We start from the raw sequence: 21,568 nt of genomic DNA on the forward strand, positions 1-21,568 counted from the left end.
CACGCACTCAGTTTTGTTTGTTCATGGACTTTCAGTTTGTTTTCATCAGTCACATGTGAGTCTTTGTCTTAGTTACCCACCAGTCATCAGTTGTCATGATGTATGTGTTTCTCTTGAACACACTGTTACGTTTTTGCGCCTGCATTTGGATTAAACCTTGAATCTACTTTGAATCTGCCTTCGCCGGTCTTCAGCTTGTGACATGTACATTAGTTGTTTAATTTGCATGTCATTGCACATAAGTCTATAAATGGCACACAGTAGTCCATTTTGCTGGGTTTGTCAGTTTGTCTAAAGTGGACTTATGGGTTCTTCTCACAGAACATGTTCAATCTGTGTTTTTTTGTTGTTTTTTTGGTGTTTTTTTTGTTGTTGTTGTTGTTGTCTCGCATAAAGAGTGCCATGTTATTAAGGTGATGTTTCAAGTTAAAAAGAGTTAAACAAATCTTGAGCCCCTGTGCTTTGTTCCATAGGTCATGAGTCCATGATTGATGCTGTTTTCTGTTAAAGTTTTCATAAGTACAAGTAAAAAGTGGGAGCAGAAACTGACACGTGTACAGGGGTTTCACAAGACCCTGACATTTCCTCCTTCGGTTTGCACTTGTGGTTCAGGATGGTAAGAATGAAATGCCACGGAAGGACTGACAGCAGTGACTCCTCACTCAGAGCACAGAAATCGTTCTCAGAACGGCAGCTGGATAGGCTTATTTCAAAATCCTTTTATTTTATTTTATTTTTTACAGAGAAGTTCCAGACCTCGCTGGGAAGTAACTTCACCCGAGTTTAAATGTGACCTTCACCACTTACAGATGCTTTTAAACACTTTAAAGTATGTATCGAATTCATCTTTACCATCTTAATTAGAATAACTGGTAATGCTTTAGAATATCTTTCATTAATAAGTCATTTATAAATATTATATAACGCTTTAAACAGTTCATGTACATTCAGATATGAATATATGACAACATATAAAAGTCATTTTTTAACCATATGATTGTACTTTAATGAAGCATTATATAATGTTATATTATATATAAGAATATTATAAGATGTTACTGTATGGTTTCTTTTTATGTGAAAGACAATGGTTTTATGTACTTTTTTTATCATTTTTATCTTTGTCTTATCTTAGGTTTTCTATATTGTCTGTTAGAAACTGAAGATTTTGTAATTTGAGGACTTTTCTTCTCTGAAATAGTAACAAGATTTCACTTTTTCTTTCAGTCATCATAACCATGGAATCAGTCTGGCGTATGCTTGTGCTGTGGATATATATTGATGTCTTAAAAGGTGAATCAACATGTTTTTTTACTCAATACTTTATTATTATTAGACCATTTCTGTTCTTTTTCTATCACTTTAAACCTTTCTTTATTTATTTTTAATGTACTGTTCTTTAAACAGAAAAATTGGGTTAAACTTTGCAATGTAATTCCTTACCATTAGTTAACTACATTTGTTACTAACAATCAACAATACTTCTACAGCATTTATTAGTTAATTTACTAATTTACTAACATGAAAAGTTGTATCTGTTAACATCAGTTGATGAATTGTAAACTAACATGAACAAAAACAATGAACAGCTGTATTATTTTACTAGCATTAACAACGGTTAATAAATGCTGTAAAAATGTATTGACATGACAGCATTGCACATACAGTAAATCATTTTATTGCAATCTCAAATATGCTTCAAATACATAATGTCATTTGTCTGTTTAGACACACCAAAGTAAAAGTTTCTCTGTCATGCAACAACCCACACGTTTTGAAATATGTTAGTTGTCGGGAATGTGTCACGCAATGCTAAATCACAAGACTAGTGAACTGTATCAGTGTAGAGCCTGAATTCTCTCCCTGGATTCATATATAGTATTGTCCAAAAGTGATGTCTGGAGGGGATATTTGTTTTTAATGACCTTACAAGTTTGATTAAACCATCAAAATGACAGGAATATATATATATATATATATATATATATATATATATATATATATATATATATATATATATATATATATATATATATATTTTTTTTTTATATGAGGGAAGAACAACACACTAAACTTGGTAAAGATATTTATCTGACAAAATTATTTGGCAAAAAAGAGCAAACTTCAGCTACAGGTTTTATTTTACTATGAAAACAAAATCTCACGTTGGTTCTCTCTTGTTTTTGCGTGAGTTCATGGTTTCTTTTTTTTTTATGACAGCCTGGCCAAAAAAAATGTCAGAACAATTTAATGTTTGACACACAGTTTCAATGTGTTATCATCACAAATAAAATAATCGACTCCAAGCACAATTGCGCAATATGCTTACAAAATCTTTGTGAAGGGTGAAGAGTGAAGATGTCAATTTTTCAAGACCGGACATCACTTTTTGACACTGTGTTAGTAAGATTTAAAACACTAACTGTAATGTACTTTTATTATCTGCAGTGATTCAGGCATCATCGTGTGCTAAGGTACACACTCCTTCCACAGTGGTGCTCGCTGGCTCGCCCGTATCAGTGTCCTGCTACATCGAGGACAACTGCTTGCTGACTAAAGGCAAAGACTTTCGTGTGGCATGGCGGATTAACAACAATTATGCCCCCAGCAATCTCTCATACCAGGAGAGCAACAGAACATATGGCATACTCATCCCCAGCCTACCACACACAGGGGCAGACATCGCTTGTGTCCTGTGTGTTGGGGATCATACCTGCCAAATAGCCGATGGAGTGAGCGTTAAAGTGGGATGTGAGGATCTTTTTTTTTTGTTTTGTTTTGTTTTTTTGATAATGGACCCTTTTCACATTTCCAGGGTTCTCAAAAGCAGAAGCCATCATAGTTGGATAAACTTGTGTAGTAGTGAACGGGAGGTGACAGCAAATATAATTTTTCTATTCCCATGGACCCACTTTATATTAAGTGGCCTTAACTACTATGTACTTACATTTAAATTAATAATTTGATACAATGCACTTATTGTGTACATACATGTTTTTACATTGTACTTATTTTTTGATGTAAGTACGTAGTAGTTAAGGCCACCTAATATAAAGTGGGACCATTCGCATTTGCTCCAATAGCAAAAGAAAAAAACACATGATGGCATTTCCATGACTTTCCAAAAAAGGGGGAAAAATATTGAGAAATTCGGTACATCTGAAATCGTGTACTGTCGAGTACAATTTAATTTACGTGAAAGTAACATGTTGTTACTGTCATGTGACCTACCAGCATCAGTTAGCCTTACAAACATTTCATACAAAAAACATTTACTTCAAAAGATTGAGTCAATTACATCCATGCTTGTTTCTTCGCAGAAGGTATAACATCTCAGGTTACGAATTTAACCATGGTTCCCTGAGAAGGGGAATGAGACACTACATCCTAGGATGCTATGGGGAATGCCTCCAGTCTGAAGCACGTTCAAATGTGACAATGTCACTGGCCAATGACTACTATTACTATCACTGTCAGTGCAACCGTGAGTACAAAAGGGCATCTGTAGTACACGTCATCAACTTCTTTGTCTGAAGGAGATGTAAACAGGCATGGCAATGAGACACAGTGTCCCGTTCCCCTTCTCAGGGAACCAAGGTTACATTCAACCTGAGATGTTCCCTTTCGAATGGGAACTTGCACTGCATCCTAGGACGCTATGGGGAACAAATGCCCAATCCATCATGTTGAAGGAATACCTGTCTAATTGCTGTAATAAGCAAAAAACAAGAACCCAACAGACTTCAGTGCCAGAATCAGATTCCCAAACCCAGGTCATCAGTGACACTATTCTCTACGGCCATTACCAAAGCTCCATATCCTATGCAAGGAAATCGTGGCTTTTAATCCTCCTTTCTTTCTTACCGGGGCGGGTGCCAGTGCCTGTCCCACAGACCCCATGCCTCAGACCCCATGCTCAATTCTTATCCTTCAAGAGAGAATCAAGCATCAAAGGAGCTTTTCCCAGCAACCACATCACAAAGAGCACGTTCAACTCCCTCAAAAGCTGAACGTGCTCCGCTCAAACAGCAGATTCTGATTATTTAATCAAGAATCACGCAAGAACTGTCACGAACACATCACTGTGAGTGCCTTAAACACCCTCGAGAGTCGAAATGCAAATGCAACCTACTATCCCTCAGGTCAGACTAGGTAAAAGTTTCTTGCCTGTCTCTTTCAGTCAGTCTCACAAATGCATTACAAAGACCGCCTTACAATGAGCGCCCCCTTGAGAACTGAATATGCATGCTCCCTAACCAAACACATGCACAAGTCGTGTGTGTCCTCAGGAACTCGATATCTCTGATAAGGAGGCACACACAATCTGAAACACTTGGCTGGGTGTTACCCCATAGTGAATGCCTTCACACATACGTACGCAAACAAACAGATCCTGAAGACAAAAGAAACAGATGACGTGTACTTCAGGCACCCTTTTGAACTCACGTTCAGACTGATAGTGACATCAAGGACTGTCATCGGCCAATGACATTGTAGCATTTGAACACATGCTTCACACACCGGTCATGCTGGAGGAGCTCCCCATAGCGTCCTAGGACACAGTGTGGTTCCCAATCGAAAGGGAACTTGTAGTAGTTGGAGTAACTCGCAGGGGTGTGTGTTTTATGTAATACTTTGTACTGCAGACAGACCCTTCTCTCTGGATTACACTGATTTTCTTCTTCACATGTTTTGGGATCTGGAGTTGCTGTACTATTTTAGAAGATTCGTAACAGCACCCCCTACCGTTTAACAGTGAAAACATGGATTGCCAAAAAAACTTGTCAATGGCAGGAAGCGCTGTGCCATAAATGATGGAAAATCTTGTCAATGGCAGGGAAAGGGTTAAAAATAATGTTTATAATATATTAAAAACATTACTAGATTTGCAATGTTGACAGTGAAAACGCATCATCACAGTCTGTGAAAGGGGTCCATGATTAAGTACTATGTTGCTAATTAATAAATACAGTCATAGAGCTTAACCAGGGTCCATTCCATATTTAATCTGATATGAATGAAAACAAGGCTTTGATGTTGGCACTGATCATTCAGCCAACAAAACATATCTTAAATGGACTGTATTTCCATCTTTCACAGCCTTGTTTCTATTCACACCAAATTAAATACTGTGTCTACTCTGAAGGTCAGTTTGTACATTCACATCAAGAAATTTTATTTGAAGAATATGACATTTTCAGAAATTCAATATTGAAGACTGTTCATCATTGTCATTCCAGGCCAAAGTTCACCAGACTTCTAATCTTCCTTTTATCTTTTAAGATCGTCCATCCACTCCTACAAACCTGAGCTGTGCTTTGAATTTAACGCAGCCATGCAGACTCCTGTGTCAATGGGATCCTGGTCAGGAAACAGACATCCTTCCTACAAATTATACTCTTCATGCATTAAGGTACTAATTTCTGCTGACATTTTCAAAAGTGTAGCTTGTTTATTGATCAATCTCACAGAAGTCACAAGGCTATTTGGCAAAGTTTTTTCATGACAGTTTCATGACAGTTAAGTACATTTCCCTTCACAGTTTGCTTTACCATAGTGTGTCTAGGTGTTTTAATTTTGAGTTTTTGTTATGTTTACCTAAATGCTGATTCTCAATAGATTTTCATTGATTATTATTATTATTATTATTATTAAATCAGAATAAATACAAGGAAGTATAATACATATTATCATGATGTATAAATTAAAACTTCTAATTCTAATCAACTGATGAAAACTTGATCAGACTGAAAACAGAAACTGGAAATTTATGCGTATCTGCAATGATGTATGGCATAATGATGAAGTAATTTCACTTGGCAGCCATCTTTGAAATGCTTCTCGGCAGCTACTTTAGTCATGCAAGTGCAGCATGGGGAAAACAAATTTTCAAAAGCCGTTCACCCAGCTTACAATTAAATTTCATGTTTAGATTTACCAATGAAATGTGACAGCAACTGTCTCAAATGCAGTTTCTTGTGCTCAAATAGCATTTCAAAAACTTATTTTTTTTATTTGGGTTGGACCAGCCAATGTGCATGTGCACTCATAATGGCAGCTTCAGTGACGCAATGACTTTACCAATTGGCGAATGGCTCTTTTATTTAGAAGGCAGGACTTCTTCAGACTTTTTGGGTATTGAACTTTCACCCATTCATAGTAATACGAGTCCACTGGCAGGATTTTGAATATCATCCTAAATCGTATCTAGGCACCACGGACAGACGCTGACTGGCGCTTCCTGTGTGTGTACAGTGTTTGAATTTTAAACGTGGCAATCATTTAAGACATTTCTCCTTCTATAGAACATTTTTGGTACAAAGTACATCAAGTCCAGAACCTTAAGAGTTCTATATAGAACCCTACGGAAGAGGATTAGGGCCAAGCAATAATAAAAAAATAAAACCATCTCAAGATTAAAGTTGTTACATTTTGGGGAAAAAACCCATTCAATTATGAGAAAAAAAGTTGAGATAAAATGTTGAAATTTGTTAAATTACAAATTTGTTCTCATAATTTAATGACTTTTTTCTTGTAATTTAATGACTTTATTCGAGTTTATTCTCAACATTTTATCTCGACTTTTTTCTCGAAATTTAACAAGTTTTTTCTTGTAATTTAATGAGTTTATTCTCAACATTTATTTCAACTTTTTTCTCTAAATTTAATAAGTTTTTTTGAAATTTAACAACTTTAATCTCGAGATGGTTTTATTGTTTTTATTATTCCTTGGCCCTAATCCTCTTCCGTAGAACCCCCACTGGAGTGTGTACAATAATGTTATGAGCCAGCAAAATAAAATGTATCATTTCCCATGACTTTGGGGTTAAATATGACTTGGATATTGTGACTTTGTGAGATTCACTCTTATGGCAGTTTAGAATAAATTCAAATTAATTGGTGACATGGTTGTGGTGACATGTTTTATACATTTTCCATTTCTCCAGGGGCAGATCTGGAAAAAAACAAATTGAGATCCCACCTGGAAAGCATTTCTGCTTGATTCCACGGGATTCTTACAGTTTATTTTTAGAGTTGGAAGTTTATGTGACAGCAGTGAATGTCTTTGGAAATGCCACCTCTGCTCCTCTGAAATGGATCCCTATGGAAACAGGTAAAAAGAGCAATCAGAATTTCTTTTTATTAAATTAATTTAACTGGTGAACATATAGACCAAATATGAATTGATATATAAGGATGTTGAATAGTAATTTGAGTATAAAGCGGTACAAATTAAATAGTTTTATGTGGTTTTATTATCATTTTATATGCAGTACTCATAAACATGCTATCATAGACACAACATACGGGATATTTCCAGACACATTAGATAATACTAATAAACAATGTATAAAAGGACACACATAAATCCTGTAGCAGATCCAGGCAGGTGGAGCTGGGGGAGGTGGAGGGGTTCATTCAGAGGAACTCTGCGCTGCAGGACTACTTCACAGCAAACACTGAACCCAACTGTTTAAATGCTGAGCTTGGATATTTAGCCAAAGTTAATTACTATTATTTTGAAATTAGAAGTTCTTTGAATTGCAATTCAGTGATATTCTCCTCATGTCATCCCGTTTCAAATTCTAATTTAATATCTCTAATCATTAAAGTCAATTTCATGCGTGCAAATTCTTAAATTCTGTCATTTTTGGACAATTCTGCTTTTGGCTGTATCAGTCAAACTTTTACTTTGAAGAAGACCATTCATAATTATCTTTCCTTGTATTTAAAAATAGGTTATGACATCAGTGGTTGTGTTCTGAAGAATATCAGGTCCGTCTAACGTATGTGTTGTGATAAATAATAATAATAATAATCATGTATTGTATTACAGCAAAGGTCAATCCTCCCAAGATTACAAGGGTTGAACCACATACGTCTGGATGCTTAAAGTTCAGCTGGAGTCTTGCAGAGTCTCAGAAATGGTTGCAGGTGGTCTTCAGTGTACAGTTGAGATTGAAAACATTGAATAACCAGCTCGGCAAAGAGTTGGTAAGTGATTGCTTTTCATGATAATATTGTTTGTCTAAAAGCTGAGACAGTCTGCAAGTTATCCAAAAAAAGTGCCTTAAATATTCCTTCTATTATAGAATGTCAGCTTCAGAGGACGACAAGAAAAAACGATATCTGTGTGTGGCCTCCTTCATGGGACAAATTACAGCACTACAATAAGAGTGAAGTATGCAGAGAAATTATGGAATGAATGGAGTGAATGGAGTGATCCGAAATCAGCCACCACACTTATGAGGGGTAACAAGCTTTATGTGTTTACTATCTTGTAATAAAATATTGTATTCGGATTTTTGCAAATGACTGTACAAATAATAATTATTATAATTACCTTACTGTAATGCCTTGTGGAATAATAGTGTGTGGTGATTGGTGTTGCCTTTGAAAATGCAATAGCATAATTTATTCATGTCGCTGTGCATCCTGGGAAACTATGATGACCAAAATATACTATGTACAGTACAATACTGTGTTAATGTACAAGATATTACTGTAATAGACGATACAACAGTAATTACTGTGAATCTGCAGCACAATGCTGCTACAGAAGTGGGCAAAAGTGATGTCCGGGGGGGATATTTGTCTTTGATGACCCTGCAAGTTCGATTATACCATCAAAATATGAGGAAAATTGTATAGATTTTTAAGCATTTTAAATATGAGGGAAGGACAAACACTAAACTTGATTTAAGTATTTATCTGACAAAATTATTTGGAAAAAAAAGTACAACTACAGGTTTTATTTTGCTATGTAAAAAATTACTAGAAAGGAAAAAAAAAAAAAAAAAGGCTGACAGGAAAAAACGTACATTGACTATAACATAATTAATTATTGCAGGTTCTCTCTTGTTTATGCAAATGTTCATAATTTCTTTGTATGACAGCCTGGCCAAAGATGTTTCATTGTGTAATCACAAATAAAACAATTGACTCTTAGCACAACTATGCAATATGCTTACAACATTTTTAACAATTCTTTAATAATGTTTGAATAAATGGAAAAGATGCCAATTTTCTTAGACCGGACATTATTTTTGGCCACTACTGTGCTCTTTGTGGTATGGCTTAAAATCTTCTACTAAAGAACAAGAACACAATTATCTGTGTAAAAATATTTGTTGTAATGCGACACTCAGAACTTGTTGTTTTTTTTTTTTCAGCTCCAAATGGATATCTGGACACATGGCTCAAACTGAATGATCAGCGGCCTGCTCAGCTCTTCTGGAAGGTAAGAGTCCTTCTGACAGTCTTAACACAACTTGGAGAAGGATCTCTGTAACGAGGTCAGTAGATGTGGGAAGAAGGAGGCAGGAACCGGCGAACATTCAACAAAACTTTAATCTCAAAATAAACAAACAACAAAACGGAAGTAATGCCGGCAGACATAATAAAACATAAAATAAAGTCCAGGCCTGGTCCTCTCTCGTCCTTCACTGTAGTCGCTCCTCCTTTTATACCTCCGGAGCTCCTCCGTGAGAGACTCGAGCCGCCATTCCCTCACGGCTCTCGCCCGCCCTGCTCGTCACAATCTCTCTCAAATTTTATATTATTTAGTGTGTATAGTGTATGTATTATATTATTTTACACAAACACACACACACGTACATTTATGACTAGTGAGTTCAGGGGCGTCAGTTGGGTATGGCAGGGTGTGGCGGCTGCCTGGTCAGGTCAATGCAAAGTGATATATTTTTATTTCAAGTTAAATTACTATGTGTAACATATAAATTGTATTTAATAAAACAGAAAAGCAAATAAATTAAAGTGATCTGGTTGTCGTATTTGTGCGTTATAAGTTTAACAGCGCAGCAAATGTGTCTCTTTACAATGTCTTTTTGCAGCGTTGAGTATTGTAGCCAATCACAACCATTTCTGTTGAAAATAATGACCAATCAGAGGTGTTTAAGTTACCGGTAGTGAGAATCCACTCAAAATGCTGTATGAGTTTATGTTTAGCATAAGTTTACTATGTTTTATACACACACAAATCCTCTCATTATAACAAACAAAGCGGAGACATGATTTAAATAAAAGATTTATTGTTAAGTTTAAGCCAAATGTCCACTGAAATTATCCGGAACAATTTGTCCCAGGAATTTTTTTCCCCCTAGACCTGTTGCTGTGCATTTCCATCGCAGTCTAAAGTACCATGAACATTAGTGCAGTGATGTAGGACTGTGCGCGACTTTCCATTTCCCGCTGGATTTCATCTTCTGCATATAAGCGTATTACAACCTGAATTACGTAAAAGTTGGGATGTTTTTTTTTTATTTCAATAAAATGAAAACTAAAAGACTTCCAAATCACATGAGACAATATTTTATTCACAATAGAACATAGATAACATAAATGTTTAAACTGAGAAATTTTACAATTATGCACACAATGAGCTAATTTCAAATTTGATGTCTGCCACAGGTCTCAAAATAGTTTGGACGGGGGCATGTTTACCATGGTGTAGCATCTCCTCTTCTTTTCAAAACAGTTTGAAGACACCTGGGCATCGAGGTTATGAGTTTCTGGAGTTTTGGTGTTGGAATTTGGTCCCATTCTTGCCTGATATAGGTTTCCAGCTGCAGAAGAGTTTGTGATCGTCTTTGATGTACTTTTTGTTTAATGTTGCTCTAAAACCTTTATATAACTTTCAGCAGACTGTTTTAAAGTGGAAAAGAGTTCTATGGTCAGATGAGTCCAAATATGACATTCTTGTTGGAAATCACGGACGCCGTGTCCTCCGGGCTAAACCGTCCAGCGTGTTATAAGCATTCAGTTCAAAAGCCAGCATTTCTGATGGTATGGGGGTGCATAAGTGCATACGGTATGGGCAGCTTGCATGTTTTGGAAGGCACTATGAATGCTGAAAGGTATATAAAAGGTTTTAGAGCAACATTAAAGGAAAAATACATCAAAGACAACCACAAACTCTTCAGCGGCTAAAAACCTATATCAGGCAAGAAACTTCACACCCAGATGTCTTCAATCTGTTTTGAAAAGAAGAGGAGATGCTACAGCATGGTAAACATGCCCCCGTCCCAACTATTCTGAGACCTGTGGCAGGCATCACATTTGAAATGAGCTCATTTTGTGCATAAAATTGTAAAATTTCTCAGTTTAAACATTTATGTTATCTATGCTCTATTGTGAATAAAATATTGGCTTATGTGATTTGAAAGTCTTTTAGTTTTCATTTTATTCACATTTAAAAAACGTACCAACTTTTCCGGATTTCGGGTTGTGAAGCCTGAACCTCGTTGTTGGTCGATCAGTTGATTTTTTTAATCTCCATTGTTGATTTGAATAGCAAACATCTCTTACTGCACGCACCGTAACAGGCTTCTAAAAATGCTGCGTGAACTCAACCAATCAGCATGTTCACCACACAAGTGCCTCCCCTGAAAGTTACTGAACTTTGAAAAAGTACTACCTCGTGAGCAGGGACTTTCTGAGGGGGAAAATTTTACCCGGAGCTTCATTTACACACTGGTCCCTGCGGACGAAACACACCGAGTACCACCCCAAAGTCCCTGGTTCCTGGGTAAAGTTCTTGTGGTGAAAATGCGGCTTTCGTCAGATTCATTGACTAAAACAGGAGTTCTCGTACTGTACTGACTGACAGCTTCAGTGATCATAAAGGAAGCGCTCTTTATTCGCTGTCTAATTTCATTCGCAATTTGAAAAAAAAGTTTCTCAGTAGAATTTGTGACCTTTTCTACAAATATATACTTCACACTTTATTACAAAAAGTGAAAAAAAAAAAAGAAAAAAAATTCAAAAGCAAAGCATGTGGGGGAAAAAAAATCTATTAAGGAGTGGAAAGAGCTCCTCTGCTGCCATCTAATGGTTATAGTGGTATGTTCATTTCTTCTTTTTTTTTTAATTAAAAAAGTGTTTGTTTTTCACCAAATGTTTTTCTACATCATGAAACTTTTAGTTCACTATACCTTGGTTTTTGGTGCATTGGCGCCACTGAGTCAGTTAGTGATTGAAAGATCTCTGATGTTCATTCACATTTGTGGAGGTCATGTTAATGAATGTTATTAGTTAAACTCTGTGGTCCACATTGTGAATAATTTTGTAAAAGCATACCTCAGCAATGGAAGTTTATGGGACAAAGGACTGCAGCAGGATACATCAGTTATAAATATCAAGTTATGTCCAGTGTTGCAACTCATGCCATGATCATGCAATGCTACAAACATGGTAACTTTCACAAGCAAGGATACCAAGAAGGGTCATGAAGCAAAAGTATTGTTTATTTTTACTTTTTTCTGTGATAACTGACAGCATGTCACAGATGTATTTAACCTGAAACTTCCCTTTAACCACTGCCTCATCTCATTTTAGCCCACACAAAAATTTCGTGCCAATGGCTGGAACTTGACATACACTGTTGAATCAAAGGAACCTAAAAGGACTTTGTGTGTAACTCAAGAAAGCCACTGCTTTTTCAATCTCAACAACCGGATTAAAAAGGTCTACCTGAGAGCCATTAATGCAAAGGGGAGCTCGATTCCTACTGAAGTACCAGTGTATCGGAAGAAAGGTATTACTTATTTCGGTCCCACTTTATATTAAGTGGCCGTAACAACTATATACTTACATGGCAAATTAAGCATTTGATACAATGTACTAACTCTGTACCTACATGTATTTACATTGTACGTACATTTAAAGTAACTGCATGATCTATCTGTAGTTGCAGTACTACTTTTGTACACACCATAATTGGAATATTGTAACTACTCTGCAGTTTCTGTGAATTTATTATTATTATTATTATTATTATTATTATTATTTTAAAGCATTATTGTTCATGCCTACCGCATTGTGCTTAAATATGAGTATGAGGGTGGATACTTATTATTCAAACTATTTCATATTCAAGCTATGGATGGAACAAATGTTTGCAAAATACACCTGAATACACCAACGTATATTCAGTCATCTCATTTAGCACATTATGGCTGCCCAGGATTCACTAAGTTTGATTTTAATTTTATTGTGCAACTCACATACTTTAAAAGACACTGTGCAAATAGCAAGCAGTTAACAAATGAAACCTTACTGTAAAGTGTTATCAGAAAGGGTCTGGAACATGTGTTGATACCAGGAACTAATGTTTACTTACACTGAAAATACACAAAAACTGACCACTTAAAGTGAGGAACCTGTGATGAAAATTTTCAGTAAAAAAGATTCTTAACTGCACATGTTGTTTTTATTTTCATGGACCTGCATTATTAGCGAGTTTAATAATATACACTTAATATAAAGTGGGACCCTTATTTCTGACAGACTGTATTCCCAATGAAATGATGATGTTTGATGACTTCTTCTTGTCTTGTTTCAGGGCTGGACTCTGTGTCTAATTTCGATATGCATCCCCAGTCAGAGACGTCTGTGCTCCTGACGTGGGAAAGCCCGGTGTCCTCCAGTGTCACGGGATACGTGCTGGAGTGGAGATCTCTGTGTGAGACGCCGGCAGCTCCTCTGTCCTTCATTCTGGTGGACAAAAACAGCTCCAGTACCATAGTAACAGGTATTTATTATTATTATAAATCATAAAATCATTAATTATATATAAACAACCGGTCAGAAGTTTGGATAAATCATGTTTTTTAAAGGCTGCATTTATTTGATCAAAATACAGTAAAAGTGTTATTACAATTTAAAATAGCAGTTTCCTATGTGAATATATATTTATTCCTGCGATCAAAGCTGAATTTTCAGCATCATTGGGATCACATGAAATCATTCTAATATGCTAATTTGCTGCAAAATTACTATAAATTATCATTGGAGCTAAATTATTAATAAACGTTAAAAGATTGCATTAATAATAATGTTTTCTTTTCCTTTCTTTTTTGTATCTTTGATGAATAGAAAGTTCAAAAGAACAGAATTAATTTGAAATAGAAATCTTTGTAACATTATTATAAATGTCTTTATTGTAATTTTTTATCAAATGAATGTGTCCTTTTGTCACGATTCTGTTCTGTTTCGTCTCGTGGTTTTCCTGTGTTCCTTTGGTTTCTATGGTTACTCATTGATTAATTGATTATGTTTACCTGAGTCTTGTCTGGTTCTTTCCCCTGTGTGTCTTCACCCCTTATTTACACTGCATGCGTCAGTCAGCGGCCACTCTGGTCAATGCTTGTGTTTACACCAGCCGTGCTGCAGCGTTTCAGAAGCGTCCCAGAAGCGGTTTGCGGCACCGCTTTGCTAAAGATAGGCGGCAAGTCTATTTTTGACGGATGCAGCTCAAATACAAAATAAAGTCAAAATAATCCCCCTGTGTAAACTCCCGCTCATATTACACATCACTAGGAGGCAAGAAATTGACGACGAGATTCAAAGTTGAAAAACTTTTATTCTTGTCGTCCATAACTGGACTTTTAAGTGTATTAACTTTGTCTGTAAGCTACAGCAAAATAAAGTAGGGCATATCAATAAACACAATTAAACTGGACAAAATATAACCATTTGGCCATTAAAAACATGAAAAATTGAGGAAAACAAGGTCAGACAGGCAAATCTCGTGGTCTCCCGAATCCGGCAGAAATGCTTTTGGTGTGAGTTGACACCGCGTAGAGGACGAAACAAAACCTTGCCGGAGCCGTAGCGTGCCGCAGACGTGTGCAGTGTAAATAAGAGGTTATGTTAATGAACATAACCTTCTAGATTGCTTTCCTAGTTGCTTTTCTTGTGCCTGCACTGTGACATCTTGCTGAATAAAAGTACTATCTTACTAAATCACATCTTTTGAATGATGGTATATCACAGCAAATCAACATGTTAGAATGGATTTCTGAAGGAGAGTGTGACACTGAAGACTGAAAATTCAGCCTTGCCATCATAAATTGCATTTTAAAATGTGTTAAAATAGAAAATTATTTTATTATTGTATTATATAACAATATAATTGTATTATTTTATTTTAAATTGTAGTAATATGTCACAATATTACTGTTTTTACTGAGCAATGTTAGAGAAAATCCTAATTATTCCAAACATTTGAACAGTTGTGTAATAATAATAATGAAAAACAAGTGTCAAATTAAATGTGGTTCAGAAAAAAAGGTTAAAGGTGCTAAGTCACTTAAAAATATACTTTAAAACCCAATAAAATAACCTTTTTGGTACTTAATCTTAATATGTTCTTATTTGTTGCAGACAAAGTGCATGCAAATCTAATCATGGCTGTTTTATTTCAGGGTTAAAGGATTTCAGCCCCTATGAGATCTCCATTTATCCCAAATATGTTGACGGGGTTGGACGTCCTCTTACCTTAATGGCATACAGCCGTCAGAAAGGTGTGTAGTGCATGAAAGTAGTGGATATCTGAGGGCTTTCTATAAACTGTGGAAGTGATGTGCAATAAAGCAAAGCTGGACAATGATACAATGCTTCCATCTAGTGGGCTCAGATTTTGCTAGATGTATATTTCTAGCATGCTGACAAATGTTTCATATTTTCTCACAGCACCCTCTGCAGCACCAGAGTTGAAGGTTGTGGATATCCGTTATTCACAGGTCAAACTTTGCTGGGATGAAATTCCCCTTAATGAGACAAATGGGATCATTCAAGGATATACTATTTACTTTTGGAATGATACGGATAATGTCCAAGGTATTCAAGGATTTAAAGAAGTTGATAGCAGATATTTGGATGGTAGCAGTTTTTTGAATAGTTATTTTATTAACCACAATGTTTTTATCCTTTTTCAAGTTATATGGACTGAGGCGACCAGCTATGTGGTGAAAGATCTTCAACCACTTACCAAATATTATACCTTTGTAGCGGTTCATACAATGGGTGGAAGTTCAAACGGATCAGTTCAGAGCCTGACAACTGGACGTATTGGTGAATATTTATGGCCATACTGTTCAATTATATATATATATTTACAAACCATAATCTCTAAGTACATTTAGTCATGTGAATGCTCTCCTTAACATACGACACATGGCATGTTGATTTTAAAGCATTGATTTAAAATGATTGATTTGATTGATTATTGAAAATGTTTTTCAGATGGCATTGGAATGGTGCTCTTTGTTATCCCAGCATGCATTGGGTTATCACTTGTCATCATCATTGTTGTGTTTACCTGTTTGGGGAAACATGAACGGTGAGCATCCACAGCCTCGTTATTACTGTGCCAGTACACTGGGAAAAAAATTTAATATTACAATTAATTACAAAGTAACTTCAAGTAATACACTGAACTAAATGTGGCATTTTGAAGTAGAAATACTGAAAAAGTATTTTTCTTGTAAAACATACTCCAATAATCTTTATGTACAACTTCTAGAAATAATTTTTACAGTGTACTAGTAATATAACTTACTAATGTCTGGTTGTCATAGGGTGAAGATGTGTTTGTGGCCTATAATTCCCGATCCTGCCAACAGCAGTATTAAGAAGTGGACCAACACTGACTCACTGCAGGTAAGTTTGATCAACTGAGTATAATTTATAATTGGACTAATTAACCTGTTAACTGTCATGAGCACTGCCGTGAAAATCCGAACTTAAATGGTTGTAATTAATGATTGCTTTGGAACACAGACCTAAGATTTCTTTTTAAAGAATACCGATTATTGCACTTCAAAAAATGAAAAGGTAAAAAAAGTTCTAGAGGTTTAAAGGGATATTTCCCCTTAAAAATGAAAATTATCCCATGATTTACTCACCCTCAAGCCATCCTAGGTGTAAATGACTTTCAGACAAACACAATCAGGGTTATATTAAAATATATCTTAGTTCTTCCAAACTTTATAATGGGAGTGAATGGCACTCAAGATTTTGAAGCCCAAAAAAGCTCATCCATCCATTATAAAAGTAATCCATACGACTCCAGAGGGTTAATAAAGGCCTTCTGAAGTGAAGCAATGGGGTTTTGTTAAGATATAAGACATAACTGGCTTCAGGGGGAAGAGTGACCTCTGACCCCACGGATGATGTAGAAGTAGCGTAAGCTTAGACGCCTCTCGCGGTCCAAACTAATAGAACTGGGTTCTAAAGCTAGTCTTCTCTTATATATAGAAATCCTCTGATGTTCCTATTTAAAAATTCTCGTTTTAGGCTTCTCATTCATGACCGGTGTTTTGTTATGCTTTGTCTGTGCTTCTGTGACATCAATTTATCATGCATCGGGTCAGAGGTCACTCTTCCCCCGGAACTAGACTTGTGTACGGCTGTCTGCCGGAAGCCAGTGATTATAGTTTATAAAGGTATAAATATGGATTTATTTTTATTTTTTTTACAAAAATGCATCGCTTCTCTTCAGAAGGTCATTATTAACCCCCTGGAGTTGTATGGATTACTTTTATGATGGATGGATGCACTTTTTTGGGCTTCAAAATCAAGAGCGCCGTTTGAGAAGAGCCAGGATATTTTTTTTTTTTTTTAATATAACTTATATTGTGTTCATCTGAAAGAAGATAGTCATATACATTTAAGATGGCTTGAGGGTGAGTAAATCATGGGATCATTTTCATTTTAGGGTGAACTATCCCTTTAAAGGTGCCATCAAACATTTTTTTACAAGATGTAATATAAGTCTAAGGTGTCTCCTGAATGTGTCTGTGAAGTTTCAGCTCAAAATACTCCATAGATTTTTTTAAATTATTTTTTTTAACTGCCTATTTTGGGGCATCATTAAATATGCGCCGATTTATGCTGTGCGGCCCCTTTAAATCTCTCGCTCCACGCCCACGGAGCTGGCACTTGCCTTAAACAGCGCCTAAACAAAGTTTACACAGCTAATATAACCCTCAAATGGATCTTTACAAAGTGTTCGTCATGCATGCGTCGGATTATGTGAGTAAAGTATTTATTTTGATGTTTACGTTTGATTTTGAGTTTGATAGTGCTCCGTGGCTAACAGCTAATTGGAGAGATTTATAAAGAATGAAGTTGTGTTTATGCATTATACAGACTGCAAGTGTTTAAAAATGAAAATAGCGACGGCTCTTGTCTCCGTGAATACAGTAAGAAACAATGGTAACTTTTGTTCTGCCGCTTTAACAAAAATAGCCAACAAGTAACACCCACGTTCTGCTGAATTGTTTTTGTCACAAATTAATACATTTCTGTCAAAGCATCACTTCTATCACAAAAAAGCCAGCCAAATATGGAACCTTGAGTGTCAGATCTTTCAAGGATATGTGTTTTGTCAAGATTAGAAAAAGATTTGATTCTAGAATAATGCAGCACTTTTTGTAAAATTTGAAACGAGACCGCCCACTAGGGGGAGGAGTCCACGAAAAGGATGTAAAGTACCGATTCCATGGTAACACAATGTCCAATTTCAAAATGGTTTTCAAAGGATGAATTTTGAGTGTTTACGCTTTCCAATGATACCTAATTTATGATGATTACTAAAATATGTTATCCAGGAAAAAAAGTACTGAAGTCCCAGTACTGAATATGTGAAGAAAAAAAAAAAAAAGTCAATTAGAAATAATGAATCAAACTGAAATGAATTCATATCTTAACGTGTTTTTTTAGGGCATGCCTCCCTATAAAGAAGACAAGGACCCTGTGTTGGTGTATCTGTCCCACTTCAGTCTTCTTGATCAGTCTGAGAAAGAGCTGTTCAAGAGTGACTACGTCAAGGAGAGCCAGTGGTCACATGATATCTACAGCCCTGATGAGAGTCACAACTCTTTCCAGGCCTGCAGCAGTTACAACTCGGAGCATGACAGGGACTCCGTCCCTTACGCCACTGTTGTTTTCGGTGGTCCGTATCAAAGCCATTCGGCCCCTCTGCCAGCCTACGTACGCTCCGATTCCACACAGCCGCTGTTAGGGGGGGACGAGCCTGCCAGCCCCCCGCCATACGAGAATGTGCCACTAGTCAGGGGTGTTACTAAAGTGAAACGCTTCACTGCATTCCCTCGGAATTCCACTGAAAGTGAGGAGAGTGAAGAACTTTGGGAAGAATTCCCTATGCTCAGATTGTTAGAGACGAGGGATACTGATCATAACTAATCTGAATTTGAGTATATATAGACACATCATGCAGAAAGCAACACAGGCTCATTGGAAAAATGCGTCTCTTTAAACATTTTTGAAAATGTACATACAAACACATAGAAATCACTGCAGTTTCCAGTTGAAAAGAGACAGTAAAACATCAACAGCTTTTATTCCTTTTGACACAAAATTATTACAGGGCTAGATTATCGGAAAATAAAATTTGTTTTTGCGCAGTTTCTTGCACAATACTATGTTATGACCTCAAAACACTTTTACCATAGTGCATGATTTGTAAACTAATACATTTTGACGTTTGCATCACATAAGCAGCTCCATACGTGTGTTTTCTGATGCAGTAAACTTGCTCAGAAGCTCCCCTCATACAGCAGTGCACTCGTGAAGGGAAGAGTCATGATAAAAGAGCTCAAAGACTCGTAAAAGCAGCTAAAATGTTTTATGTCATGTTTTTAGTGTAGGTGGTGCATTATTTTAATTTGCATTTGCGTTACCTTTTAGCACCACTTACCTGACATTACAATTCAAAACTGCTGTGATACGTGCAACACCCAAAACAATATTTTTTTTCAGATTCACGTTATTGTTTTTTGGATAAAACTAAACATGCTATTAGTGCCACTTACTGGACATTTTACTTTCAAAGCGTTGCGAAAAGTGCAAGAAATATTGTGTAGAAATGTCGCCACAGGTACATTTTCCCAATGAGCTTGAGTTGCCAAAAAGGCTACGTTCACACCGAGGCTGTATGTGGTCCAAACCTGATTGTTTTCCCTCAAATAACTGGAGCACTGTCAAGTATGTAAAAAATCAGATATGTACATTATTAGATATTTTTGCAATGTGATCCTGCCGTTAGCAGTCATATTGTCATGTTCAACATTCATCATAACTGCACAATTAATTTTCCCTGTATACATATGTACAGTATACATTACCGTTCAAAAGTTTGGGGTTGGTAAGATTTCTCTTCTGCTCACCAAATCTGCATTTATTTGATCAAAAAAAAAATAAATAAATAAATGAAGAAAAATGTAACTATTTTCAATTTGAATATATTTTAAACTGTAATTTATTCCTGCTGAATTTTCAGCGTCATTACTCCAGTCTTCAGTGTCACATGATCCTTCAGAAATCATTCTAATATGATGATTAGCTGCTCCAGAAAACATTTCTGATTATTATTATCATCAATATTTTTGTGGAAACCGACCAATGTTTTTACTGTCACTTTTCAATTTAAAGCAAAAAATATATAAAATCTCACTGACACCAAACTTTTGAACAAGTATGGTATAATAATGTATATTAATGCCACCAGTTGACTAAAATATTTAATCAACTTCGATATGCAATGTTCCACTTTGATCGGTTCATCTATCATTTAAACTGAGGAAACGTTGAACTCATTCTAATACATGAAGTATTTGTAGAATGTCTGAGACTAATAGGACCACTCAGTTCATTATTTCAACTGTCTTTAATATTGCCAGGGACTGTATATTGATTAAACAGAACGCTTCAACAAAAAGGAGAAAGAGGAACCTTTAATATGGCAGCTCTAATCAAGTAAGCCCCGCCTTCCAAATGCAAGAGCCAATCAGCAGTCACTACCTGGACTATATGTGAAACTTGTCTTGAGAAATCACATAGGCTGCATCCGAAATCACATACCCTCTTGAGTAGGTACTTATTTTGAAGAAGTCATTACTTCACGGCCGCTAAAAATGAATGTTCTATATAGTATGAGTGTTTGTAGTATGAGTGTAATCTGGACATATACTGTACATTCGCCTATCATGTGACCTACCAGCATCAGTTGCGTCACTTCACTGCCATTCACAAATCCTCTCCCGTGGCCTCATGGGATAGTAAAGTGTCCATCAAATGAACAGTTCAGAATCTCGCCAGAGGAAATAGGTCATCCGGGTACTTTTTGCCCACTCTTTTATGAATTTACCTAAACAAAACTGTCTATTCTTGTGTTCTTAACTTTGAGAAAATGCAGTACATTTCAGCAGCTTTTTTTTTTCTTTTTACCCATTAAGAATAATGCTATAATATCCAGTATTTTTAGAGCGTCAGTGGATAGATGGTTCAGTCTTAATGATGTCACTGTGGGAGTAAAACTTACTTTTTTTCCCTTTTTTTTTTTTTTCCTTTTTTGCCTGTATATTTTGTATTGAATATATATTTGAATTTTGAATTTATGTACTATTAGAAAAAGAGCACAAATATGTCTGATTTGTATTTGTTGTTTTTTTTTGTTTTTTTTGTAAAAGAGAAAATCTAAGAAAGAAAAGAAAGACAAAAAAGAAAGTGATAAATGCTATGTTCATTTACTTCATAATTAATGTTACCTGATGTTTGACACGTTTTGTATACATTCACCTTTTGTCTGTATGGTACTTTGAGTTCAGTATTTTATATGCATTTCAACATTTAAAAAAAAAAAAAATAAATAAAAATTGTGGTTGCATCTGGCAATGTAGCAGCACCTCCTCTGGAAGGACAAAATAAAAGACTTGCATGATTTGGCCATTCCTAATTTTAT

The 21,568-nt window shown here is 35.9% G+C and overlaps 1 protein-coding gene across 1 annotated transcript; it reads left to right on the plus strand.

Annotated features, from left to right (window-relative positions):
- The first annotated feature begins 628 nt into the window (after window positions 1–628).
- Window positions 629–21,568, plus strand: csf3r (colony stimulating factor 3 receptor). The gene is made up of 16 exons (XM_067399444.1): window positions 629–829; window positions 1,228–1,293; window positions 2,449–2,751; window positions 5,284–5,413; window positions 6,948–7,114; window positions 7,838–7,995; window positions 8,094–8,253; window positions 9,174–9,241; window positions 12,358–12,556; window positions 13,364–13,552; window positions 15,228–15,326; window positions 15,496–15,642; window positions 15,742–15,876; window positions 16,048–16,144; window positions 16,383–16,464; window positions 18,529–21,568. Exons 2-16 carry the CDS (start codon window positions 1,239–1,241, stop codon window positions 19,009–19,011), a joined length of 2,472 nt encoding a protein of 823 aa, XP_067255545.1. The 5' UTR covers window positions 629–829; window positions 1,228–1,238; the 3' UTR covers window positions 19,012–21,568.

Source organism: Chanodichthys erythropterus, chromosome 2, assembly GCF_024489055.1.
Source record: "Chanodichthys erythropterus isolate Z2021 chromosome 2, ASM2448905v1, whole genome shotgun sequence".
Lineage (NCBI taxonomy): Eukaryota > Metazoa > Chordata > Actinopteri > Cypriniformes > Xenocyprididae > Chanodichthys > Chanodichthys erythropterus.